This window comes from Falco biarmicus, chromosome 4 (assembly GCF_023638135.1).
Source record: "Falco biarmicus isolate bFalBia1 chromosome 4, bFalBia1.pri, whole genome shotgun sequence".
Lineage (NCBI taxonomy): Eukaryota > Metazoa > Chordata > Aves > Falconiformes > Falconidae > Falco > Falco biarmicus.
Window position 1 is genome coordinate 98,881,719 of NC_079291.1, and position 27,793 is coordinate 98,909,511.

The 27,793-nt window shown below is 51.8% G+C and overlaps 1 protein-coding gene across 4 annotated transcripts; it reads left to right on the forward strand.

Annotated features, from left to right (window-relative positions):
* Positions 1-16,532: 16,532 nt before the first annotated feature.
* Positions 16,533-27,444, forward strand: FAM3D (FAM3 metabolism regulating signaling molecule D). 4 transcript variants are annotated; one of them, XM_056337098.1, is made up of 10 exons: positions 16,533-16,664; positions 22,318-22,384; positions 23,142-23,249; positions 23,569-23,589; positions 24,270-24,393; positions 24,649-24,707; positions 25,083-25,133; positions 26,457-26,541; positions 26,688-26,814; positions 27,019-27,444. In XM_056337098.1, exons 2-10 carry the CDS (start codon positions 22,372-22,374, stop codon positions 27,106-27,108), a joined length of 678 nt encoding a protein of 225 aa, XP_056193073.1. In that variant the 5' UTR covers positions 16,533-16,664; positions 22,318-22,371; the 3' UTR covers positions 27,109-27,444. The 4 variants fall into 4 exon arrangements, with proteins under 4 accessions (XP_056193073.1, XP_056193071.1, XP_056193072.1 ...); XM_056337096.1 differs by having other exon boundaries at positions 22,318-23,249; positions 26,688-27,444; XM_056337097.1 differs by lacking the exon at positions 16,533-16,664 and having other exon boundaries at positions 19,503-23,249.
* The last annotated feature ends 349 nt before the right edge of the window (positions 27,445-27,793 follow it).

Below are 27,793 nucleotides of genomic sequence, written 5' to 3' on the forward strand. Positions count from 1 at the left end.
TCTGCCCTGAAACAGCTCCGTCCCGCCCGTGGGTGCCTGCCGCAGCAGCAGCCGAGCTGGAGGTGAGGGCCTGGCAGCTATTGTGCTATTGATACATTACTCTGCAGTGCCCTGATCCCTTGCAGAGCATTACACCTTATTTAATATGCTCTATAAATCCTCACGTGCCAATAGAAGGAAATGTCTGGTCAGTCTTTAAAGTGCTCAAAGGACACATCTTTCACTGACGTCTTCTGTTAACTTCCAGCTCATGAGCAAAGCCAACACACACCAGCTGCTGAGACACCCGAGAGGAGCATGTCGGCTCGCATCGATCCATCACGCTTGTCTCCTGCTGTCTTCCCCTCTGGAGCCACCTGCAAGCGATGCGCACGCAGACAGAAGGTATTTATACCTTCCTCCAAGTGAAACATGGGACCTGATATTACTTTGTGCACTGATCACACTAAATGTAATCGTGGGAACACTTTGCCACTGTTACAAGTTAATGATGCATTGTTGAAATGGGAAAGAGATGTTTATAGTCAAATTTATAACTGGAGTTGTAACACTGAACCCCAGGCGCAGCCCTGGCAGTGCCGAGCCATGGCAGAAGTGCCATTGCTCATGGCAGAAAAGCCAGGCTCAGCCCCGGCAAGGCTGATGGCCCAAGGGAGCTGCTGCCCCGGCCCCGCTCCGTGGGACACGCTGTGCCCTCCTCAGGCTCTGCTGGCCTGGGCCCTATCCATGTGTCCCCCAGAGCACCCACAGCCCAGAGATCCTTGGCCACGGGGGTTTGCAGGTTCCCACACAAACAGCTCCAGTGCATCCGGAGCCACCCAGCGAAATAAGGATAACGGTGCTAATTCATGGATTTGCTTTCCCTTGTTGGTCCTCTGATACCTGCAGCTCTGCAGTCATCTCAGCTGTAAACTCAGTGCCATGAGATGAAAACGTACAACTATGTGACACCTTGTAAACCACATAAATACGAACTGGCAGGGGCCCTTAACAGTGAAGGATTTTGCACAAAATCTTCAGGTACTAAGTCAATCTCGGGGCTCTCTTTCCATTGCAGTGCGTATGCAGTGCCATTATGAAACCTTGACTGAATTATGACCTTTTATTCTTTTAAGACATCTTTTTTTCTATCTCCAACAAGGTTTTATTTTGACCCAATCATGAATATTAAAAGCGTAAGAGATACAAATGCCCTTAGTGATAGATTTGTTTTCACTGGAAAAATGTGCGACATTGTGATGCTAATAAAAACAGCTATTAATTTGGAGGTTATTTTAAAGCTAATGGATAATTATTACGCTGTGGAATTTTTTTTTTCCAATGAAGAGTTTAGTTTGCTGAACAGTCCCTTTCCATTTGCAGCTCTAACGTTTCTCTTTCCCTGCATTAACACGTTACCATTCAGAATGAATGGCTGTGCTTTTGGCTTTGAATTTTTCTTCCACATTTTTGACAATTGTTTTTTATGTCTTGTATAAATCACTGTAACACATGATAAAGTCAAACACATTCAATGCCTGTGAATAGTTAAGTTACTGTTTCTCCTTTGTGCAATAGCCCGTAACTGTATTTTAAAGCAGTTAGTTACAGTCCTTTATCAAGCATGTATTATTGGCATACTTTTGTAACTGGATTATTGAGCATACTCTAACAACTCTTAAGCAGCTCTCACAGACTATCATGTAAATCCTTCTAAATTTACGGTTTATTGACCACAGTGGTTCTGGATGAGCATCTGATGCCAATTCCCTCCTGTGGGCAGCGTGCCACCTGCTACCACGTCGCCATGGAAATTCCCAAAGTTCTGTGTGTTGCAGACTGTCACGACTTCCATAGGAAAACCAAGCTGGAGAAGTCGCACCATTTGCAGTGAGTTGATGAACGGAATAGCCGGCAGCCAAGCAGATAGAAGCCCCTTAGTCCTACTGGCACCCCACAGGCTCGTGGGAAAAGCCTCAGGCTTGTGTGGGACGAGGGAGCGGGACCAGCCTGTCCCCACAGGCAGGAGGGTCAGGTCCCGGTGAGGCAGGAGGTGACACCCAGCACTCGGGGACAGTTGTGGCTGTAACCAGCCTGATGGCACCCATGTCTGCAAATCTCCCGGTGTCCCAAATCAGCGTACAGCAACACCCAGGAAACCATTTGTTGGCACAATCTGCAGTCAGTGTGGGTGGAAGGGGTTTGTTTTGCTCATTTTAGGGGCTGATTTATGGCTTGTTTACCCGGATGCCTCACCCACATTGCTAATGTTGTAATTAAACCTTGTTGAAGTGCTCAGCCCCCTCTCAGGCGTGTGGTGCTACATTTTTCCCTCCCGAACAATGATTATTACACAGGGGGGAAAAAACTGTGTGGTGAGGAATGGTGTCAGGCAGGCTTGTTTGTTATAAATACCTATTTAGCAGGCAGAGGATGTTTAGTCCTAAATCAAATTGTATATTAAAAGTGAAAATTGCTGAGATCGGTGTTTACCTGTGAAACCAAAATTACTTCATGGAGAAAATAATTATAGACACAGGCTCTCTAAAAAAACCAGTTGTAAGCCTTTATTAAATAGTTACAATCAAGATGCTGCTGTGAAGCACAGCATCAGCACATCATGCGTGGGTTGACTGGAGGGATCTCTGTGGCAGAAACATGCCAGTGGGCTGTGTGTGTACATGTGCCATAGAGCTCTATCCCACGTTTTTCTGGTGCATTGCAATGCCTTCCTAGTATAAGGTCTTCTAGGAGATAACAAACCCCATGAAGTAAAGTTAAATCAGGTGAAACAGGGCACAAGGGAGGAATCTTATTACCCAAAAAGGCTAATGAGTTCAGGGCATTAGTGGGGAAACAATGAAAATTATATTAATAATAGTTGTTTATTACCTGTAACGAGGCACCAGGCACCCTAATGAGGGAGTACAGAGGCTCAGTGCTCACGCATGGTCGCAGTGCCTGTTTCACAGAAACCCTCCCCCTTGTTTTAAACCAGCTTCAGCTCAGCTTCACTCAGCGCTGGATTTGCTCAGGGACTTCTGTTCTGAGGCAGACCCAGCAATTACTGCCAGGCAAAGGTATCTGTAGGATTGTGTCTATATAGATAAGTGTACAGCTAGGTGTGTGTGAGTGTCAGTGGGCCAGGCAGGAGAGCCCCGGGATGCTCTGGGAGAACTGCTGGGCCACACGTTTGGCACTGGAGAAGAGGTGCTGGTGGCCAGGTGGCGGCACTGACAGCCCCACAACACCCTACAAAGGTGTATTGAAGGCTCTCGCAGGGCCAGGGAGCTGCTCGCTGTCGCCTAAACCTGCTGTCCCTCTGTGGACACAGAGCCAGGAACGGGGTGACCCTTTCCTGTAACTCTCCTCCGGCGCTGCATTATGAGACGGCTCTTCCAGGAACGCTCTCCTCGTGCTCAAGCTTTACGGCTGAAGCGTGCTGGAAGCTCACCAACGACTGCTTGGATGTGGGCTTTATTTAGTCAACCCTGTCCAAAAGCAAAGGCTCTTGAAATAGTAGGTGTTCTTCCTGGAAGAGTGGTTTAAAGCCAGATCTGGACGAGTCACTTGAAGGAGAAAGATGCCGCCGAGCCCTGGGGAGATGGTTTGCTCTGGACCCGGCGCACTGTGTGTTGGTGCAGCAGCCACAGCAGCAGTGCGCGTGTGAGCAGCACTGCTCCCCAGCACACAACATCAATGTGCTGGGGCACCAGTTACTCGCCAGCAGTTTGACAGTGTCTTAAAAGTGACGTTCTTTGAGAAAGAATTGTTGAGGTGTTAAAAAGAGCAGCTCACCACAGTGCACGCAGCGTAAGGGGCTGGGGTTCATGAGCTGAAGAAAAATGAGTGTCTTTAGTCTGGATGACAGAGCTGTGGAGAGGGACCTGTTGGCTCTCACCCAGCAGGGACACCTTCCCTCAGGAGCTGCACCTCTTCTCCATGCAGCTCCTGGGTGGATACTGAGTGACTGTTGGAGGTGGGAAGGGGAAAAAAAGAAAAAGCTGATTTTCTCTTGCGGAGCTGCATGAAAAAAATTCTTCATAGGGTTTTTCAGGCCATTAGCCAGCGGTACCAGATGGCATGTGGAATCATTCCTAAAAATGAACTGGTCGCAGTGCTGCCCTACATGGAAGTCAATCGATATTAAAGCCACGCAGTTTTCAAAGAAATGCAGAGAGAAGTGCAGGCAGTTTGCAACCTGCTTGGCACAGCTATACATCGTGTGTGTGTGTTCACTCATTAAGGAGAGCCATGAGCTTTGGCACCAGTTCTCCAGAGTCAAACACAGGAGACCAGCTGTAAGGAGAACCCAGCAGTGAGCTTTTGGATGCTCTAGGAGTGCCATTTATTGATGGGAGAACAGCATCTTGCGCCACCCCAGTCATGAGGGAATTTTTTTAACGTGTGTTACACAGGTGCCCCTCATGTTTGGCCAGTCTGGCTAGAAAAACTCTAGAGGAATTTGCACCTTTGCAAATTTTTATCACTTCCTTTAGTAGTACCGGCCACTCCCTCCAGGACCAAACTGCTGCTGTGATGGCTTTCAGCTGCTTCGCTGATGAACATCCTCTTGTGTAAAGCAAACCTGTTAGGGAAACATAAACTGTTGAAATATAGCAGGCAGAAGAAAGACTTCACCCTCTAAACCCATAACGCTTGAACTGTTGGTGCATTTCATTGTAAGGGACCCTGGGGCTGCAGCACAAGGCTTCGTGCTCTCAGGCACCTCCTTTGGAAAGTGAGGAAGGCAGCTCCAGCCTCTCGCTCATCAAATCCCTCAGTGTACATGTCTTAAACAAGAGTAAAGGCTAAGTAAACACATCTAAACAACTGAAAAGCACATCAACTTCCAACTTCAAAATAAAATGCAGTGAAGTGTGAAATTATACCTTTTATTCCATAAATCTCCAGCAACCGGCACAGTTCTGTTACTTGTATCATGCTTTAATACTGGCAGAATTTAACACACCATGCAAACCCCTTAAAGTAATTACATTTCATCTCAACAAAGAAACAAAATCCCAGCTCATTCAACCCCCTCCATCTGAGGAAGGATTATAGACAATTCAGTGCATGTCGATTTTTCCTGGTGATAAATCCAAAGCAGGTCACCAATGAAATGCTAATGTGGGTTCCCAAGGCAGCTGATTTACAGGGGAAAATAGAGATGTTATTTGGTATCCTTCAAGGCAGTGTCACCCTGCTTTCTGAAAGTTCCTGAGGTTTATCCTTTACTTAAGAAGCTTAAAAATGTAAAACTTACCTTGAACAGACCATTTCAGTGCTTGGCAATTGCCCCTGTGCAAGCTGGTTATGTGCTTCACACCAGATTCCCATTCAGCTTTTAAAGAGTTATTTCATTTCACAGTAAATGAGGTTATGTGGGTGATGACGATAATGATGATGATAGAAGGCCAGCAAAAGACACTCACAAGTCCACATCTTGCAACATCAAGCCCCCAGGGTTCAGGCACTCCAGACCCACAGGTCAGGCTGGAAACAGTTGTCATCAGAGCATGTGTTGGCTGCCCTTCTGCCAAACCAAGGGTATGTCTGTACACAACAAACCACAATTAATTTAACTAATTTATCTATTAACTGCCCTCAAAAAAAGCCTCCAAACTTTAATTAGACCATTGTGATTAAATGCAATTAAAACGCTTAAAGCAAGTCAACAAGGACTGCAGGCACTCGCATTTCCAAGGCACAGCACAATGCTGCAGACAGGCACAGGGACGGGTAACTGAGGGCAATGGCAAAGACATTTTTCCCCACCAGGCACAAAGCAACACGGCACCAAAGGCTTTCCACCATCCCTGACTCAGCCTCTGCAACAGGACAAGACCTTGGGAAGGAGACAGGACACAGTGGCCTCCTGAGGGATGGGGAGGAGAGGCTTACAAGGCCTAAAAGGGGAGAGGAATACAGTTGCCAGCCACGGTCTGTGGTGGTGCATCAGATCAAAACACCGTCACAACCACCACCACCCCAGCAGCACTGACAGCAATAGGGCTCAGCGATAGGGCCGGCACAAGGGAAACTTGCAAGTACCCAGGTTTTTTCCTTTATTCATTTCAAGCCACTGGGCATCAGTTTGCTTCTCCTACCATGTTTGTTATTTGTACCTCTTGTCCGGCCTTGCTTCCTTGTTTCTGACCCAAGCAGACTCTACAATAACGGTTGCAGTGTGATGGAAAACATGGTGGGGGAAAGCCATTGCAGCTTCCCAGTGTCTGGTCCTGTTGTATAAAACTCAAGGCAGACAATGCAGAAATAACTTGCACAAGTGTTGCTGTGCTTCTTCAGCTGGTACATCTCATTAACACAGCTCAGTTCCCAGTTCACTCCAAGAAACCAAAGGCTTGAAATGGTGCATGCAACTGTATTGCCATAGTTGATTCTTGTGCATGAAGAGTTAGGAGGGATACCAAGGCAGAGCGAGCAACACTGGACAGCAGCAGCAGAGGGGATTCGATTATGCTAAGCATCACCTGAACTCAGAGCGAGCTTGGTGGAAGACATAAAATTTGATGGAAATTTTTTTTATCGAAAGGTGCACAACCTTTCTAGGAGACTGTGAGCAATGGAAGACCAAAGTGAGGCCAAAAAAAAAAAAAAAAAAAAAAAAAAAAGTAAAGCGAGCACTAGTCAAGTTGCACAGGGCAAAAAATTTGATAATACTATCATCAATTATGATGAAATAGGAAGACAAAGCTAGAAAGAACTCTGAAAGGACAGGAAATGTCAGTGGGGTGAGGGGCAAGAAGGAGATGAGCAGTAAGCAAGAAAAAAAAAAATGAGATTTCTATGTATAAACTCAAGCCAGGTCCTCATTCCAGCTCTGGTCATTTCTTTTGCCCTTTAAACTTTTCAAAAAGCTGACACTATGCTATAACTTTAACAACCCCAAATCATTCCTCCTAATGGCACCTGTATTCAGATTTATATTCTGTAGTGAGTTGGAGTAAAAGGAGAGCTGCAATAGGCACCCCGCGGCACACCGGCCACCGCAGTTCAGTGTCTCTGCGGCACCAAGAAAAACCCAGCAGGTGCAGGAGAGTTCCCTGGGTTATTTCCTATTCTCCATCTAGCAATAAAGACACAGTTACACCGGGTGGTAACACTTAGCAGATGGTGACTTTTTAAAGTTGATTGCTGTGTAAATGATACTTTCCGAGTTTGTTCCTTTTAATTCAGATTCTCAGTAGCATGTTCAAATGTCAGAGCGCATCATATTTCTATCTTCTAGTTCCTTTGTGAGCCAAAATCATCTTCAAGAAGTCTAGGAATTACAGCTTGGGAGAGAAGATAGACTCTCTCGATAGAAGTGATCTACTTTACAAGTGTTACAGAATACAATAAAAACAGTAGATGCAAAAAGCCCCACTGGCTTTGCTCTTGGCAGAAAGTTTTAATTTTTACTGCACTTTTTAAAGAGCCATTTTGTCTGCACTGTAGTGGTTTACTGGCTCAGCGAGGTCCATCAGCAGCACAAAGGCAGGAAGGATTTCCTCTGCTGCAAGCACAGGGAGGCTGCAGGAGTAGGGGTGGAAGTTATCCAATTCATCAGCTACTACCGTAGGCAAATAAAAGTAACAGGACAGCTGAATGAGCAGCTTATTTACCCCCCAGCTGCCTTGTGGTCCCAAGCTGGGGTGGCTGTGTGCCAGACCCCCGCAGCACGCAGGGCCTTTGGGGCTGCACATGACCTAGACGGGCAGCCAGGGGCTGGAAGGCTGTGCTTTAGCACTAACCAGATTCAGGGAGACCACGGTCAACGCACTTTGGCTCCGGCTGCAAATCCAAAGCCTGTGCAACAGCTCCCGAAGGCAAAAGGGCTCTTGTAGTGCTCCAAGCTACCTACCACCTATGGACGGTGGGTTGACCTGCTTACCCACACTTCTTTACTCATCCGAGCAAGGTGGCAATTCCCTGCAGTCCTGAAGGGCTATACCTGTACTTGGAAGCTGCAATTAGAAGGCTTTTCTGGTTTTCTGCAAGATATACATACTGTCTTTATAATTTAATTTATGTTGTAATTTTATGTAATTTAATTAATGTTGTATCTGGAAACTGTATCCCCCACCTAATCTTTGTAGCAATGGATGGTGTTCAACGCAGCATGGGCTGCCTACACAAAACTCATGAGGATGCAGTGCTTTCCCACAAAGAGGAGTCCCTGTGAGGACCATGGGTCAGTTCCAAGGGCTTCACTCTTCACCCCAGCAAATCTGGAAAGATACATCTGTCAATAACTACAATATATTTTATGGAAATTTGCTGCCACCACTGCCAGCACGAGGTGCCAGCAGCCCCTACACAACCCTGTCACATACATCAGACCTGGCATGGATGAGCTATTCCTGGAGGAAGCATAAAGGAGCAGATGAACCCCCCAAAGTGCCCCCCAGCAGCGAGTAAGCATGCTGGGGCATTCCACATCACCCAACCAAGGGATCCCGTGGGGCTGAGAAAGCAACCAAGGGCCCAGACAGTGTCTGGCCCCCTACCACCGCAACCCCACCTGTGGGCTCGCATGCTGGACATCACCATGTTTCCTACTGCTAATCCCTGCATGAGGCAGCCCATAATGGCTCGCTCTGCCTAATTACAGCAAATAGCAGGCAGTTTTGGAGCATTCATTCAGATGATGTATCCCCGTAGTCCTGCTCTGCCATAGCTGATAAGCAAATCTGGCCAGCCCGGCGTGCAGAATTACCGTATGCTCCTTTGAATATTGCTTTTCAATGACACAGACGTATCAGAAGTGGCCACAAATAAACTCACCCCACTGACACAGCACCAAGGACTCTCACCTCCTGCTAACATGCGAGTACTCTGGAAAAAAATGGAGGTGAGACATAGATGAAACACCTGTGTAATTTGTACTACTGCAGACACCCCGCCACCGTGGGACAGCCCCCGTGTCCCCAGCGTGGGGAAGCTGTACCAAAACTGGTGCCATTGGGGTGAACTGGGGAGATTCAAAGGGCTTTGGTGCAACCACTGACCTGCCTTCTGCACTTCACCTCCCCTCGGAGTCTGTGTCTTAGCCCATTTATTTATTGCACCTCATTGGCAAAAGAGGAAAGACATCCCCTGGCCAGAAGGAAATGTCTCAATTAAAAAGCGAACGACGTAGTAAAACAGCAGAGTATTCTTGAGAGCAGCGGTAAAAGCAGCCACCTCTTGTCCTCAATTTATGCTGCTCCCATCACCCTGGGCATTATATTTATGCTGACAAGGATCAGTTTAACCCCTGCCTGCAATCCAATAAAAAGCTGGCATGGTGGAAGCATGCCTAATCCTTCTTCAGTGTCCTAGGAATGGGTGCAATAAAAAACTGCTGCTGCTGCTCAGTGGCCGCAGCCCCTGCCTTGGAATAAATAACTCCCTGCCCAGTGCTGGCAGTGGGAAGCACTTCAGACCAGAGGCTTTTCAGACCCTCATCCTTCTATAGAATCGCTTAGGTTGGCAAAGACCTTTAAGGTCATCAGGTTCAACTGTTAACTTAGTACTGACAAGCCCACCGCTAAACCATGACCCTAAGTGCCACACCTACATGTCTTTTAAATACCTCCAAGCATGGTGACTCCACCACCTCCCTGGGCAGCCTGTTCCAGTGCTCGACAGCCCTTTTGGTGAAGAAACTTGTCCTGACATCCAACCTAAACCTCCCCTGGCGCAACTTGAGGCCTTTTCCTCTTTCCTCTTGTCCTACCGCTTGTTACCTGGGAGCAGAGACCGACCCCAGCCCAGCCCAGCCTCCTTTCAGGCAGTTGTAGAGAGCGATACGTCCCCCCTGAGCCTCCTCTTCTCCAGGCTGAACCCCCAAGCTCCCTCAGCTGTTCCTCATCAGACCTGTGCCCCAGCCCCTTCCCCAGCCCCTGCCCGGCTCTGGACACGCTCCAGCCCCTCAGTGTCTGTCTGGGAGTGAGGGGCCCAAACCTGAACCCAGGGTCCGAGGTGCGGCCACACCAGGGCCGAGTACAGGGGGACGGTCACTGCCCTGGCCCTGCTGGCCACACTGTTTCAGGTACAAGCCAGGATGCTGTTGGCCTCCTTGGCCACCTGGGCACACTACTGGCTCAAGGTCAGCTGCTGTCGACCAGCACCCCCAGGACCTTTCCCACCAGGCACCTGCCCAGCCTCTTCCCCAAGCCTGCAGCGCTGCGTGGGGTTGGTGTGACCCAAGGGCAGGACCCGGCACTCAGCCTTGCTGAGCCTCACACAATTGGCCGCAGCCCATCAGTCCAGCCTGCCCAGACCCCTCTGCAGAGCCTCCTGCCCTCAGGCAGAACAACACTCCCACCCAACTTGGCATTGTCTTCAGTCTTGCTGAGGGTGCACTTAATCCCCTCGCCCAGATCCAGCAACAAGGACATTAAAACAGGACTGTCCCCAGCACTGAGCCCTGGGGAAACACCACTTGCAACGACCCACCAGCTGGATGTAACGCCATTCACCACCACTCCTTGGGCTCAGCCATCCAGCCAGTGTGTTACCCAGTGCAGAGCACACCCATCCAAACCACGAGCAGCCAGATTCTCCAGCTCTTCCACCAGTTCCTTCAGCACCCTCAGGTGGATCCCATCTGGTCCCATAGACTTGTGCATATCTAAGTGGAGCAGCAGGTCGCTGACCGTTTCCCCTTGGATTATGGGGGCTTCATTCTGCTCCCCATCCCTGTCTCGCAGCTCAGGAGGCTGGGTACCCAGAGAAAGACTGGCCTCTTACTGTTAAAGGCTGATGCAAAGAAGGCACCAAGTACCTCAGCCTTTTCCTCATCCTTTGTAGTAATGTTTCCCCTGCATCCATTAAAGGATGGATGTCACAGCACTCTCCAAACTATCAAACTGCAACAAGGTCTTTTACCATCTCATACCAGTACACTCTTCATGCCAGTCCCTCTGCTGCCTTCTCCTCATCCTGCCTCATCCAGGGCCCACTCCCTCTTCTCTTGCTGCTCCTTCTTCTTTTGCTTCTTCCTTGGCTGCTCTCTCTTCATTGGCTCTCAACCACTTAACCAGCCACAGCTGCACCTTATCTACATTGGCCAACCCACCGCCCCTGAAGCCAGCCCACAGTTGTATATTAATCAATGTTAATTAACCCAGCTTCATTCCTCTACAGATGGAGATGCTCCTTGGCTCTCCTTTTGTTGCTAATGTATTTGTAGAAGCATTTATTAATTGTCTTTTACAGCATTAACCACATTAAGTTCTAGTTGGGTTTTGGCCCTTCTAGTTTTCCCCCAGCATAACCTCACAACATTCTTATAGCCATTCTGAGTTGCCTGCCCCCTCTTCCAAAGGCTGTAAACTTTCCTGTTGTTCCCTGAGCTCCAGCCCAAGCTCTCTGTTTGTCTTCCCCAACGGCTCATCTGTTGGCACACGGGACACCTGCCCCTGAGCCTTTAAGATTTCCTTCCTGAGGAACGTCCAGCCTGCCTGGGCTCCTTGGCCCTTCAGGGCTGCCTCCCAAGGGACTCTGTCAACCAGACCCCCCAACAAGCCAAAGTCTAAGGCAGCAGTTCTGCTGACCACCCTCCTTACTTCTCCAAGAACCAAAAACTCCTCGTGACCACTGATGGCCTCCAACCGTCACACTACCCACCAGCCCTCCCCTGCTCACAAACAGGTCCCACGGGCACCTTCCCGAGCTGGCTCCCTCACCAGCTGTCAGGACGGTCTCGCACACACCCCAGGGACCTCCTGGGCTGTTCCCTCCCTGCTGCACTGTATCGCCAGCGGACATCGGGTAAGGTGAAGTCCCCCATGAGAACAAGGGCTAGTGATGGTGAGACTTCTCCCAGCTGCTTGTAGAATGTTTCATCTGCCTCTTCATTCTGGTTGGGAAGTCTATAACTCCCACCATGATATCTGCATTGTTGGCCTTCCCCATGATTCTTACACATGAATATTCAACCCTATCGTCACCATCATTGAGCTCCAGACAATCCCAACACTCCCTAACATACAGTGCTACCCCACCACCTCGCTTTCCTTGCCTAACCCTTCAGAAGGTTTTAGCAGCACTCCAGCGGTGTGAGTCATCCCACCACATTTCCATGATGGCAAATATGTCATAGTTTTCCTGTTGCTCAGGGGCTTCCAGCTCCTCCTGTTTGTTACACTGTCACAGGCCAGGGTGGGCAAATTACATCAAAATAGATTAAAATGCCAGAATTGCTGTAAGACCAAAGTGTCTGCAGTGGCTCAGGAGCCCGTGGCTGGTGGCAGGGAGCCAGCAAGCCCCTCCACTCCTCCTCCTCCTCCTCCTCTCCCACAGCCATGGGCGCACAGCCTAACACCCCAGCACATCTGTGAGCGCAGTGCGTGGCTGGTGGCAGTTGCCCACCATCCCTCGGCATTTACTAGTGGCAAAGCAAATGAAAAAGTTATAACGGCTCTGCCATCAGTAAATGACAGGATCTTTCCCCCTCTCGTCATTAATTGACTGAATCAGTGTTGCAGAGCTGGCATTATGCTCCGCTACGCTTTGTAATGAAATCACTGCCTGTGCATAAGAAACAAATTTAATGATATGATACTAATAGGGTTAGAAATTTCCCATGCAAATATTAATGATTTATAACTATACTTATTTTTTTAATATTACTTGTAGCCTGTAACAAGAAAATACTGAGGTCTACCAACCCATCTCACAGATCTTGTCCAGGGAGAGCACAGTCATTACCGGGCTGGAGACAGAAGCCCCCAGCACGATTTCACTGAAGGCGCAATTTAGCATTTGGAAATCATGTCCTGGCCTGCAACCCTGTTTCAGAAAAAAGATGATGCTTAAAACATGAGCACTACTTGCATGGCATCAACTGGCAACAGGAGATGGATGGTGAGCTTTGGTGCTGCCCAGGCCCCTTCCCACGGGCATCCCTGCAACACCCGCGCTGAGAGCCAGGGCTGCTAATTGCCTCTGCAATAAACCCGGGTGAAATGAGCTGTGGCCCAGGGGTTACGGGTCACATCAGGCACCTAGCGGTGTTTTGAAGCAGCCTGCAGCAAAAGGAGCAACCTTTGGACTGCAAGCCAGAGGGAATTGGGGACTGGGGTGGGCAGGCATTTTGTGGTAGAAGTAGGGAGGGATTTGTGTTAAATGTCTTCTTCTGCAGCAGTGAAGAAGTACCTTAAAGGAGGGGCAGTGACTGGGGACCTGAGGGGTTGAAAGAGAAGATAACTCTCTCGGACAGGCATAATTGCTACAATTCAGAATGCTAAAAATGTGAAATTAGGAATAATCAATGGCTGTTTATGATCTGTGTCTGTACTGTGAATTCAGCTAATACGGAGTAATTACACTCTGCTAATTCCCGGTATTTGTCATCATTCAGTTGCAGAGGAGTCCTGCAAAACAATAAAAACAGATTGGCTGCTCTGGACCCGCAGACTGGGGGCTTAGCACTACACAAGCTAATTTCTCTTTTAATGGTAAAAGCACTTACGATTTCCCTTATTTATTTTTGTCTCCTAGCAGCAAAGCCCCGTCAGTGAGCTGCGCTGCCGGGATGCAGCGGGCGCAGCAGATGCGCTACACAACAGCACCCCCAAAAGCCGGCACCGCCGTGCTGCCGGGCGAGACCGCAGGCACACCAAGCCCCTGGCCGGCCAGCACCACCCTGCAGCTCTTGCGAAACCGCTTTTTCACCTTTTTGTCCAATACTGTTATATCATTCCTCCTACCAAACTTTGCCCTCACACATTTCTTCTTCCAGCCCATCTGACACAAGGTAACTCCAGCGGCGTTTCACTCGGATGCTCAGGCTGTGCTCGGTCACAGGATGCCAGTGAAACCTATGGGATGTGTCATCAGTTTGCTGGCACGATTCACCCTTCGGTGAATGAAATACTGCTGGTTATTAACCTATGCAAAAGCAGGAGAGGAGAGGTGAGCAGGATGGTTTATTGATGGGTGGATAATCCCCCTTGGCAGCACACGCGGGAAGGTGCAGACTGCGGGGACAACCCTCGCCCTCACCCACCTCCGGCAGGTGGTGTGCAGGAAATGCAGATGGTGTTTGACACCAGATCAACAGAGAAGTAACGGACTGTTCCCTTTTAAAGGTGCTCCGTTTAACACCTCCAGTACCTGACTTAGCCTGGCATGAACAATCTGAAACGCTACAGCCACCGCACTTTTCAGGACAAAGTTTGCAAAGTAGCAGTGGCCAAACCTTTCCTAAGAGTATTTCTCATTAATTTATCCCACCGAGCACCTCCCTGCAAAGCAGCGTGTCCCAGCAGGCACTGCAGAGCCCCGCAGACAAGGGATCTGCAGCGGGGAGCCTCCGGGTGCTGAGCTTCATAGGAAACAGCTCCTGGGAGGGACAGTACTGCAGCCACTGGGGCTTTTTGGCAGGAGCCACCAGCGCCCCAACGCTCCCCACCACCCACCGAGGTCTCACACGGAGCCCATGCACCCAGCACTGGCACAGAGGAGGAGGAGGAGGAGGAGGAGGAGAGCAGCTCCTCACCCGCCAGCTCGCTCCTGCTGATCCTACCATGGCGCTCATTGCAGCGCAGTGACTTTGCACCACAGATTATTCACTCCCCAGCCTATCAGCTTTTTGATACCACATCTATTATTTTTTTCTTAATTTCTTTTTCTCTATCATGCAGAAACCTCCCGGGGGGAGCCTGCAGATGAGACTGATGTAATTCTGTTGCACTGCACCAGTTAATTATTTGCTGAGTCGAGACCAAGCTGATGCCCTGTTCCCAGCACTTGATGTGTTCACCAATGTTATGTGTGATTTAAAAGCACCTTTCTGCTGTGTGCCACAGTGGCTGGGCAAAACCTGGGCTCCCACAGGACGCAGGGACAGGACAGGAGGACTCTCCACACCAGCACCAGTGCTTGGGCTGTGCCGCAGCCACGAACCACCATAAAAGCGTACAGCTCTCCATTTTTCCCTGTGGTTTCAGGGAAAGATCCTGGCTGAAACGTGTAGTTCCAGAGAGCAGAGGCATTCCGTGCAAGGTTTCTTCATTGGGATGACAAGGCCCCTGGCCCCACTGATGTTTTTTGCTCATTTCCTCTGCAAGCAGAGCAATGTCTCTATCTCCATAGAGGACCTGGTGGCGGTGGGGGTTGCGGGGGGTGCTCAGGTCCCTTGAAGCAGGAGGAGAAATTCATCACAAAGCAGGCCTCCCCCAGGGCACTACAAGCCCCGTGCCATGGGCCAGCTCCTGCGCAGGTGGGAAGTAGGGAAATGGAGCAGAGACATGCTGCAGCACACCGGGGCCTGGGGCGCTTTGTTATTGAGCCGAGCCAGTTATTGCCAGCAGCTAAACAAACTAATAGGAAGGATATTTCCCTGGAGAAGGAGGAGGTTTCTGATTTAGACTGCGCTGTTTAAGCTCAGACTCTCGCCACAGCTAAAATTTCCTTCCGAGGGCAATAATTATCCCAATGCAAAGCCCAGGCCTGTGTTTGCTTTTCTGCTCCCTGTCTGGAAGGTTTTAATATACAGACTGCGATTTCCTTTTGGGTACATCCAGCACCCCCTGCACCCAGGCTGCATCCTGCACCCCTTGCCCAGCACTGGGGACCTGAGCCGGGGGGCAAGTGAAGGGAAGCTCAGTACATATTTTTATGCAGAGAGCACCCTCAGCTGTCAACTTAGTTACCAGGGAGCAGCATCAGTCCCGCAAGAGCTCTGCTCCAGCCCTCTGCAAGCTGCAGTCCCAAAGGCAGGGCTGTCACTGCCGGCCCTGCATCTCCTTCGTGGACTCTCAGGCAAAAATTGTTTTAAAAGCTCCAAGAGAAGCTGTCTAGTTCTTCTAAGTGATGGGAATGGAAAAGAAAAAGGAAAAAGGAATGGGAACTGTTTTGTTCTTGGCTGCCAGGTAAATGAGGTTCAGCTTTGGAAAATGTATAGGGCCTCTCATGCTAACTGCAGGGCTGGAGTCTCCAAGGAGTGATTTCTTCCTTCAGAAACATAATAACAATAAATGATTTAAAAGAAAATGACCTAAATCTATATCTACAGTTAACTCAGGACTCCTTTGGAGTTCAGGACTGTTGCTGGATAAATAAATGCTTATTTGAAAAAGGAACCTCCAGCCTCCTGCAAACGATAAGCAGCAAAGTGGCGCTGGGGGCCAGCCCACACGCGTGCAGCACAGCCAGGGGGAAAACCCACCAGACCCGGTTATTCTGGATTTACTCCACGTGGGAGGACACCAGTCCTGGCTCCGTGCCCACCCGCCCCCGCGGTACAGCACCCTGCCCCAGCCACGCTGCCCGCTGTGCTGGTTCTCGGCCAGTGCAGAGGCTCAGGCTGGTGCCCACCCGGGGGAGGTTTTCCTCTTCCGATGTGGCAAAAAAGTGAGTGCCAGAGCGGAGAAAACCTCCAAAGGAAACACGAGCTCACAGCTGCAGGAATGACTTTTTTTTTTTTTCCCCTCCCACAAGACAGCTGCTCCCAACCGCTGCTGGCTACTGTGCCCCATGGGATGGCACACCAGGACGGCACACCGGAGCACCCAGCCCTGTGCAGGGCAGTGACATAAGGCTCAGGGAGGTGCCATGAGTCACAGAGGGCCAGGCTGGGCTGGGCAGCCGCACTGCTGCGCTGCCAAGCACATGGTGCCCCAGCTCCCCAGATGCCCCGGCACCCACGCAGCCTGCGGAGAGGGACAGCGTGCCCCAGCCACTGAGCGGTATGTAGGCTTAGTGAGGAAATGGTGTTTCTAGAGCATGGCTGAAATAATGCCTTTCTGCAGCACTTTTCTTCTGACTTGGCTGGCAGGTTAGAGGGTCGCACAGGGAAGGTTTTAATTGTTCCTCCTTCTCGTAGCACAGAGGTGAAGGGGAAGCCCCATGCGCTGGCATTCTTTCTGTGAGGTGCAGCTGTGCTGGTTTCCTAGACAGAATTAATGAACTACCTGTGTTAATGGCAAGGGTTAAATCCACATTTCCCCTCATTACGGGATATATGGTGGAATCAACTGTGTGATGTGTGGTTCAGGTTAAAGGCCTTTACCCATCGTGGCTGTGGATGAATTTGTGGGGCTTTTGCTATGCAGAGTGCGGCTTGTCAGAGGCCAAGCTGCTGTTCAGGATACCATCTGTTTTCTTTTGCACTGCTGAAAGAGCTTGTGTAGGGAACAGGCCTTGCTGCCCACACAGCACCTGTCGGGAGGGCATTATCTTCTTTAAAAAGCCGACGGCATCAGCTGGACATCTGAGAACCCAGAGTAGATGGAAGGGTAGAAGGACATGAGGTACCAACTGCTTTCTGATACAAAGCAGCAAACACTGGTCAGCTGAAAACCTTCTCTGACATGGTAAGAAAAGCACCCCCATCTCCCAAGAACAACCTCTGCGTACTCAGAGCAGCCAGGGCTCGGCTGCGCACAGGAAAATCAGACGAGTAAGCGGGAGACCTAAGCAATGCTCCAGCCCAACTGCCAGGACACCTCCGAGGCACTGACCGGGAGCCCTCGGGGTGCTGGCAGCCAGGGCTTTGCTAGCTGACGAAAATTCATTTTGGGTCCTCCCACACATGTAATCATGCAAAACCAGAGCCCATCCCCACAGCCCAGTGGAGGGACCAGTGCATGGCCCATGCTTTCCCTGTGCTTTCAGCCCCAAGCAGCACCTCTCCCCAGCAGACAGCCCGCTGCCAGCCCTGAGCACCAACACTTGTGCCCCTCCTTTTGCCTTGAGGTTTAGGCATAACCCTCTTCGGTAAAATCTGCAATCCGCCCAGCTGCCAGCCGCTGTTCCTGTGCCAGAGAGGATTTGATTGCTCCCCTCCATCTCTCACGGCTGCTGCAGCTCTTGATTCATTGCTTGGGTAAACCTCACTGGAGAGGCGAGCTCACAGTGATTTAGCTTTGGGCTTCATGAGATGTACTGAGAGCTGGACAAGTGGCCACCAGTGACAAATAAAAGAGCAAGAGACAGAATCAGTGGCAGCTGTGGATGGGCAGTGCTCCTCTGGCAGCCACAGGCAGCGGAATGCAGGATGGGGCCATGCCTGCCCCGCAGCACGCAGCAGGCAGGGGTGCAGCACGCAGCGGGCAGGGGTGCAGCACGCGGCAGGCAGGGGTGCAGCACGCAGCGGGCAGGGGTGCAGCGGGCAGGGGTGCAGCACGCAGCGGGCAGGGGTGCAGCACGCAGCGGGCAGGGGTGCAGCGGGCAGGGGTGCAGCGGGCAGCGGGCAGGGGTGCAGCGGGCAGGGGTGCAGCACGCAGCGGGCAGGGGTGCAGCGGGCAGGGGTGCAGCACGCAGCAGGCAGGGGTGCAGTACACAGCAGGCAGGGGTGCAGCATGCAGCGGGCAGGGGTGCAGCACGCAGCGGGCAGGGGTGCAGCACGCAGCAGGCAGGGGTGCAGTACACAGCAGGCAGGGGTGCAGCACGCAGCAGGCAGGGGTGCAGTACACAGCGGGCAGGGGTGCAGCACGCAGCGGGCAGGGGTGCAGCACGCAGCGGGCAGGGGTGCAGTACACAGCAGGCAGGGGTGCAGCATGCAGCGGGCAGGGGTGCAGCACGCAGCAGGCAGGGGTGCAGTACACAGCAGGCAGGGGTGCAGCACGCAGCGGGCAGGGGTGCAGCACGCAGCAGGCAGGGGTGCAGTACACAGCAGGCAGGGGTGCAGCACGCAGCGGGCAAGGGTGCAGCACACAGCGGGCAGGGGTGCAGCGGGCAGGGGTGCAGCACGCAGCGGGCAGGGGTGCAGCGGGCAGGGGTGCAGCACGCAGCAGGCAGGGGTGCAGCACGCAGCGGGCAGGGGTGCAGCACGCAGCGGGCAGGGGTGCAGCGGGCAGGGGTGCAGCGGGCAGGGGTGCAGCACGCAGCGGGCACCGAAACCAGGCTGTTCCCTTTCACCGGCCCCAAGCCCGGCTCCCCCAGCAGCACCTCCGGGTGTCCTGTCGAACCTTGGCTGCCGTCCTGCTCCCGACCCACAGCCCTGCCCGCCACTGCCGTGCATCCTGTTTGGCTTCTGCTTCAGGATCAGGGCCTCACCCCAGTTAACTATTGACTTGTGCTGGGGGCAGCTTCACTGCAAGATGCCCTCTCCAGCCATCTGGTGGATGCAGCAGCTGGCCAAGCATTTTTACGAGCTGAGGAATTCATAAGCCCACCTGCAGGCAGTGCTCTCCCGTTCAGTAACTTGGTAAAGCTCAGTTGGATCGACTCCATTTGAGACTAAAAAGATTTCTGTGCCCCTGCGTTCAGTTTTGCAGGAGAACCCTGACTTCTGGAGGGTGCCTGGCTGCACATGGGCATGGGGGACATCTGGCAGCCACCCTCTTTGGAGCCACATCCCCACCCCGCAATAAAATGATGTCTCATTTACGGTCAGGGACCTGCTGGGAGAAAGAAGGACCTGTGGGGCTCTAAAGCCCGGGAGACAGGGGTCCAAAAAAAACACAAAGGCAGGAATTTCTGGAGAAGCAAAGTTTTCCCATAGCACTGGGAGGAAACAGGAACATTCACCCGCTGCATCCTGGAACACCTTCCTGCAAGGGCAGGGATCTGCCTGGGTTTCTTCTTGGCAGCAGGCATGGAGTGCTGCCAAGCGGCACTTCAGACCTGAGCCAGCTCGGGGTGGAATCTTTGTCTTACAATGCCACAGGCATCTTTAGCAATATTTGTCTGAGAACCTTTTTGTTCCCGCAACATTTTTAAGCAAATAAGCTTCAGGTTTATTAGACAAAATAACTTCCTTTCTCCCTCTCCTGCAAGTTCTTTCTGGCAGATGCCAGAGCACAACGGTCTTTCTACCCAGCACACGTTTAGAAAGAAAGAAAGAAAAAAAATTAATCTAAACAAAAGAGAATATAATAGAAATCCCAGGACAGGGCTACCCTCTTGTAACGGAATCAGTTTCCAGTAATTTCACCACCTAGAGACTTTGCCCAATAAATTTTACCTGGGATTAAGGTGAAGATAAATAGCCCAAATAAATACACGACTTCCCTACAGCACTAGCTTTTATTGGTTTGTTTTTCCATTTCTCTTCCTCTGCAATGAAATCAATATGTGCATAGAAAAAAATACAAATTTGGTGAAGGAGAGCACTGTGCAATGGGCCCTGCTGAGGCTGGCTGGTGTCCCCTGCAGCAGCAGGGACCAAATGGGGATGGTTCTGCAAATCCAGTGGAGTTTTGCTCCATTCACTGTGTCCAAATCACAGCCCAGTTCCAAATCCGCACCAGCTGCAGGCTCCGCTCATGGCATTCGGAGGGGGAGCTCATCAAGCTCCAAAAGCAAACCAATACCAATTCTGAAGAACTTGTAACTTGCCAAGGGGGATTTTAAGGACTGCTTTTCTGCCCCCATCACTGAGCAGGCATTGGGCTGGGAAGCCCAGCATGAGGAGAGGGTCTCTGCATTTCAAAAGCAAAACTTCATGCTGAAAGGAGCAAAAGGCAAGAGCCCAGTGCTGTCGCTGCAGATCCAGCCACAGGCAGCATTTCTCCTCCAAAATGTTTAAACTGTCTGTTTTCAGGTTTGTGGCTCTTCCACCAGCTCGTTGAAATGGGCTTGTTCATGCCAGCTCCGACACAAGTTTAAAATCCATTTCAGGGATGCTGTGCCATGGGGTGGGGATGGACCAGGACAAGGTGTGGGGGGGAAGGTCTGTGGGCATCGCAGACCCCTGTGCCACCTTAGTGGTGGCAGAGGCAGATTCCTGCTCACGGCCACCTTCCTCTGGGAGGAATAGCTCCAGAGAGGAGTGAGATGCTGCTGGGAAGCCAGTGTGCTTAGCTGATACACTATCAAAACCACACTGCCATGATATGTGAGGGTACACACATACCTTCCAAGGCTTCCTCTGAAATGCAGATAAGCCATGAGGCCAGTCTCCCATGGGAAACCACTAGCTTCCTGCCCAAGCAGCTTCAGCAGCTCCTCCTTGCCACAGCCTTATGGCAAATGTGGGCAACATGGAGGGGTCTCGTGGGGACCAGTGCCAGGCTTTGGACAGCTGAAACATCACTGTGGGGCTGCCACTCTGGTCGGGCACTGGCCACCCTGGCCTACTGCAAACCGCCCACTGGGGTCTCGGGCCAAGCAGGAACACAACAGCTTTCCTCCTGCAATGCAGATCATTTCTCTTCTTGCTTTTGAGGCTGCCTAAAGGCCCCATATGGTGATGCTGCAACCTACCCCAGGGTGCAGGGGAAGCCAGAGTGGTGATGTGGGGTGCTGGGTGCATCTCACCCAGGGGGCCAAGGGAGAACGCTGCACCAAGGCCACGGTCAATCACACTGCCACAGGCAGTTTTGCTGAACTCAAGTCCTGGGAGGGGACCCAGAGCAGGGCTGGGCAGGAGACAAAGCTCTTCTTTCCTTCCTCATGACGCAGCAGCCTGAAATCAACTTGCAGCCCAGCCCTGCTACAACCCGCTGCTCCTTATTTACCCTTCAAACAGGAAAAGCAACCTCCAGCACAGCTCTTCTACAAATTTTCTATGCCAAGCCTCAAGAAAGGGCTGCTTTCGTTAACATTAGGCTCTTTAGCTCTGAGCACACATCTTGTAGGTGACAACTTGACTTAGGACTCCAGGGTGGTTTACCAGGACGGACATTCACCAGACTGCAGCCCCGAATTTTGAAGGTAGGAGTGGGTCCCCAGCCCCTGGAAGCCCGGTGTAGTGGGGTGGCAGCAGGAGAGAAGGGGACAGACAGACTCGCTTGGGTAGGAAACAGCTCATTCTCCAAATTACAGCTACTCCCCATTTGTGTGGGTGAAGATGCTGCAGGGTTTGGGCAAGTGGAAATACTTCTGTTCTTAAGTCAGGCGTCCCCCAACCTGGCTACTCTGCCCAGCTCAGCGGCCCTGCTCTTTTACCCTTCCCTTTCCGGTTTTAAGGAAGACAAGCTTTTTCCCACAGAGCCCCTTGCTCGGGCAAGGCCAAATCACAGATTGTCCTCAGATGGCATTTTGCAGCCCCTAATATTTGAAACCTGCTGTACGTTATCCCAGAGGGAAATGCAGCAGAGCCATGATCAAAAATATGCTCCTTGAGCTCATCATTATCAGCAGATAGAAAAGCGTGATCCAGTGCTGAGAAAAGGACATGAAACAGAAGGACACGGGGCAGCAGCCGGTCACAGTGAAGAGTTCAGAGGCTTAAAAATGAAGAAAGCTCAATTAGTGCAGCATGCTCCGTCATACAAGAGCCAGGATTTCAATACCAGGGTGGGACTGAACACACGTGCCCAATAGGAATTTATACCTCTTTGGAGACCCTTTATTGCAAATTTTCCTAAACATCGCAGTTATTTTTTCATCTAATACCTGCCTGGCTTTGGTGGGTTACAGGTATGCTTTATGTATTGCCTTCTTTTTCCTCAGGGTGACCTGTGACTGTCGGCCACCCCCTCGGTCGTGCTCTCTCTCCCCACCACCATGCGGATGACAAGTAAGGAGGGAGAAAGAGACTGACTTTTCTCTGTCCATTCTTCTGCAGTTTTTTCCACCTCCTTTTCATTTACACGACCTCTTCCAAACCCAGCTACCCTGACCTTTGCCCCTGCCAGGGGTATGGGAAAGGGCCTTTGTATAAGCATCAGGTTTTTAAAAGATCTGTGTAGATTTCAGCCTGTTGTATTTTTCCCAGTGAAACCCTCTGCGGCTGGGAAGAGAGGGCTATTGAGACATTCATGGCTCCATAAGAGCCATTCAGCTGCAATAGAAGTACATTTTTCTACTCTCTTTCCATGCAGGACTGGAACGTTTTGCTCCGATGAGCGCTGCTTTAAAGCCAAATGCCAATCACATTTCTATTAGCAGCTGCTCGGCTGTAGCTAGTGACTAATTGGGGGATAGCAGCCTTCCCAGCACTGGGAACATAAGAAATACTTGGATTTACATAGCTTTCTGACTAATTATCAGATTTACTTTAATGCAGAGAGAAATATGAATAGTGCCTCCCAGTAGAAGGGTAATGCCTATCTGAGCATCGCCACACGCTCTAGAGACATTAATTAAGAGATCAGAGTCCTTTCAGAGGATGGAGGAAGGAGTGTTAGCTGCCTTTCCACACCACACAAGCACTGGCTGTCACCCTGTGCCTGCTAACCTGGGGACACATGGACCAAGCCCCCAAGAAGCCAGAGGGATGCTCCAGTCCCCAACCCATGCTGCTGCTCACCTGGCTTCTCTCCCATCCCTCGCAGGCGTGATCCGGTACGTGGCACTGTTCATCACACTGCTGGGCACATGGTTCATTGTGCAGACATACTTCGAACGGAGCTGGAAAGCCATCAGCGTGCGGAGCTGGCTCGGTGAGGCACCAGCGGGGGTCCAGCTGGGTCCAGAGGGAGAGTGGGGGCAGCCCCGTCACAAGCCAGACCCCAGAGCGGCACATAGCTGCCCTACACATTTGCACTTGCAGTCCTTGGCCAAAGCTATAGCCACCAGCTCTGGCCATCAGGGCAGGGAGGGGACAGCGTGGTGGGAAGCTGCACAGGGGTGGGTGGCTCTGGGGGTGCTTGCAGCCATAGAGAGCAGTTTCGGAGAGCTGGTGCCTGAACAGCTGCTCCTGGATCAGGGAAGAGCCAGCAGCTCTCTGGGGTGTCTAACCCTCCTGCTTGATACCCACAGGTGGCACCGACAAGTCCAGCAGTGAGTACCGCTCTCGACTTCATCTCCATCACACAACACAACCCTGCTCCAGGGCTGCGAGTGATGGTGGAAACGTGATAGCTGCTCTCAAGAGCCCCTTTCCTGAGGCAAAAACCACACTCTGCCAAACACAGGGGCATTTCATTATTGCACACAGCAAGAGTGCCTTTGGCAGGCTCTGCAAGCACACGACCTTCATGCGATATCCCTGCCCCAGCAAAAACACCCCTGGGCTACAGCACGGAACAGGTCACACGCCATGCCCGGCAGTGTGGCACAGGTCCCTGCCCCAGCCAAGAATGGGGAAGCTCCGGGCAGAAAAGCCTCGAGGGGTTGGCTCTGAGCGAGTGCCAGCTCCAAACGTTCCCTGGCACACACCCCTCTGCAGTCCCCATGGCACCAGCTTGCCATGCCGCTGCTCACACCCTGAGTGGCACCTGGCACCCTGGCCAGCTCGTCCCACCCACCCCCGCCTCCCCGAGCCTCAGGACCATAAACCTCAAAGAAGCAGCTGGTCCCAGTCCCAGGAAGAGTCCTTCATGCAAGAAACTGGTCCAGGTGCTTTCCTCTCACTGGGCCACCATGCCTCAATGCCAGCCCTGGTCAGCCCCTCATGGACACGGCCAGAGTCCCGCCATGGGGCCAACGCCATGGCTCGCAGCTCCGCTCCTCCCTTGCAGGTGAGCAGCTGCCCCGGCACAAGTGCAGGAACCAGCAGAGCTGCCCCGAGAACCATTTTGCCTTCAAGATCATCAGTGGTGCTGCAAACGTGGTGGGACCCTCCATCTGCTTTGATGACATGGTGTAAGCAGCACACAGTGGGGACGGGGCAGCCGTGGCTGGCCTGGGCTTGCGTAGAGTGAGTTGGGCCTCTACCGAGCATGTCGATGGCCATCACAGTGCATCTGTGGTTAAAAAAAAATTGGAAACAGTTTTCTTTGCTACTGCTTCTGGGGACATTTTGCTGTCTGCAGCCACTTCACCCCATCACAGTTTCACTGGCACCAGCATCTCCAGGGCATCCCTGCACTTACTGGTGCTCTCTGCTTTCTTTTCCAGCCTCATGAGCAGCGTGAAAAACAATGTTGGCAGAGGCCTGAACATCGCGCTGGTGAATGGTGAGTCAGGCGAGCACTAGCCCCCCTCTCCCCACAGCCAGGGTCCCTTCCTCCCCCAGGAGGGAAGAGGCCACTGGGGACCCCGACCCCGGCACCATGGCTGAGCCAAAAGCACACCAGTCCAGCACTGCATGGGGTGCACAGCCGCAATTATGGTTACAAGCACTGCCAGGGAGATGGGAACAAACCCACCTGGGTCATGCACGATGGCTCCATGAACTCCACCAAGCAACATATTCACCATTGCAGAAAATACAACACACTGAGGGAAGGGCAAAGCGTTTTGCAGCAGGAACTCCAAGCTGGTGGCCAGGCGAAGTCTAGAGCCACCCCAGTCAAACTCACTGCCCTCTGTTTTGAATTTTAACCTTTCAGGAACAAGTGGGCAGTTCCTGAAAGCTGACACATTCGATACATACTCTGGAGGTAAGCTCAGTCGCTTCGCTGCTTGGTGCTTCCCAGCCAGGGTTCCCACTGGCACTGCTGGCTATTCAGGCTGCTCCTCTGTCATGTATTTAACAATAAAGTTGAGCGGACTTTGATCAGGATTGCCAGCTCCAGAAGTAAAAGCTCAGCTTTCCCTGAGGCCACTGAGCCTGGAGTCCTCATGACGCATGTACATCCAAGACTGGCTCTTGAATCCTTTTACATGTGCATAATTGCCTGAAAAACATAATTCCATAAACTGAATAAACCGGGACACTTGAGACCTGAGAGAAGCTACTTTCTGAGATCGGGTAGTTACACTAATCCTTATATTCTGCAGCTTTCAGCTCAGTTTTTGAATGCTGGTGGTGGCTGAGCAGCAGCTCGTTTCCCTGCCTTTTGCAGGAGGATAAATGAGGCACTCAGAGCATGGCAGGAGATGCGGCTCCCAGCCCCAGAGAGGCTGGGCACATGAAGCAGAGCCTGGTGGCAGGAAAGACCACGTCCCTGCGCTTGCTGGCTTCAAACAATCTTCCTAACAGCAAAAAGATGCCCTGAGCCAGGGCAGCACCCGCTCACAGCCTGGCTGGCACTAACCTGCAGGGTGCTGCATGTCCCACTGGTGCTGCAAAGCTGTACCCAAACCTCTCCAGAGTTTTGGCAGGACTCCTCAAAATCACACGCTAAAACCGCTCCTATAGTGCTTTTGATTTACCCTTTTCTGTCTGAGCCTTCTCCAGGGATCAATCACCCTTTCTGCTTTTTGGGTTTGCAACCTGTCCTTGGTAACTCTGGAGTTTTAAGGAGAAACACCAGTCCCATGAGGTTTCCAGCCGAGCCTGCGAGTGAGACGCGCGGTGGCGGGGGCACTGGGAAGGCGACAGTTGGCTCCTGTGCCACTAGATGGGGCGTTGGACTCGAGCATCCCAGGGATGCAGGATGAGGAATAATTCAGGCAATGTAGCTGAAGGCATGATCAGCTCTGCGGCTGAACGGGTTCATTTCTTGTGTCGGGAGGTAAATTCACATAACTAGATTTCACAGTCAGCCAGCAAGGTTTAGAAGCAAATTCCCCCCTGCGGTTGTACCGGCAGGAGGAAAGCACCAGCCCTGGGTGCTGCGGGAGAGCCCAGGCGGGAACACAAGGTGGGGAATGCAGCATCTGGGAGCCCGTCCTTCCCCAAACCCATGACTCCAAATCCTGGCTACCACCAGCACAATCAGGATATTTCCCACTGACCCAGAGGGGAACATACCCGCCAGCTGCCATGCAGCACTCCCTGCTAAATCCCTTTTTCTTTCCCTGATGCTTTTCTCTCCCAGACATCAACAAACTGTATACCTTCCTCCAAGAGATCAAGCACGGCACCATTGTGCTGATGGCCAGCTATGATGACGCTGCCACAAAGTGAGTTTGGCCCCGGGAGCAACAGGTGGCTCCCCAAAAACCCACACCTGGGGGGAGCTGAGGTGCTGCTGCCAGCAGCAGAGAGGGGACAGGAGGGAAGGGTCACCTGCCTGTCACCACACTAACACCCTCTCACCCTCCTTCAGAATGAACGACAAAGTCCGTGCATACTTCACGGAGCTGGGCAGCAGCCACGCCAGCAATCTGGGATTCCGGGACAACTGGGTCTTCTTGGGAGCGAAAGGGCTGAAGAAAAAGAGCCCCTTTGAACAGGTACATGTCCCTCCCCTGCCACCAGCTCTGGGGACTCCCATCCTCTTCGTAGCACCTCTCGAGCTACATCCCACCTGTCTGCAGAAGACATGGGCCAGTGACGTTATCCCCCACGTCGAGCCAAGCTGGAAGTTTTGCCACGTTTCAAATTTGCACTGTGCCACCAACCTCCTCATTCATTCGCCTTTTTTTCTTTTCCTGCAGCACATCAAAAATGATAAGGACACAAATAAATATGACGGCTGGCCTGAGCTGCTAGAGATGGAGGGCTGCGCCCCCAGGAAGATGGATTAGCTCCAAGCCCCCAGCCTGCCACAGAGGGCAGACACCACCAGTCTCACAGAGATGCCAGCCCCATGGCGGGGAGCACAGCCCCACCACACCAGCCCCAGCCCCCCCACCGCCTGGTCCCACAGCCCAGCAGTGGGTGCGTTCCCAGGAACCAGAGTTTCCCAGCAGGGGCTGTGCAGGGACTGGGGAAGAGCTGTACCAGTGCCTGCAGGGCCTGAGCGAACACCCGGCCAGGGTTCAGCTGAGCTGTCCTCATCTATGGGTCAATATAGAGTATTTTATTTTTCTGTCTTTGAACTAAAAACGTTGTAGAAGTTTTTTCAGAGTTCTTAAATAAGACCTAATTATAACACAACTACCTTCTCACTTCCATTTTCAAGCATAATCCATGCTTTTCCCTGCAGATGCAGCACACCATGTTCTCTGCCACCAGCCAGGTGTCACCATCACCCATCCCATGGCACTGCACACGGGTGCTCCCCCTCCCCACATGGCACAGGGCAGAGTTATCCCTGGGGATGCTCAGACCTTGGTGGTTTCCCCCTGGAGCTCCTGCCTCCACCCTGTCCTACAGCCACAATAAGGCCAGAAGGCCACAGGGACGGCTTGCAGCAATGTAGGTTAATGTTTGCAGACCAAAGCATTTCCCTCACCTGGTTGCATCTCTCCTGGGTTAAATCCAAGCTAA

What these genes read in the sequence shown, in the direction of transcription:
- FAM3D (XM_056337096.1), top strand. Translation starts at nt 22,976, where the DNA reads ATGGAGGAAGGAGTGTTAGCTGCCTTTCCACACCACACAAGCACTGGC. An exon ending in ATTCGATACATACTCTGGAG is followed by an intron (nt 25,134 to 26,456) that starts GTAAGCTCAGTC and finishes TTTCTCTCCCAG; the next exon opens with ACATCAACAAACTGTATACC. An exon ending in TATGATGACGCTGCCACAAA is followed by an intron (nt 26,542 to 26,687) that starts GTGAGTTTGGCC and finishes ACCCTCCTTCAG; the next exon opens with AATGAACGACAAAGTCCGTG.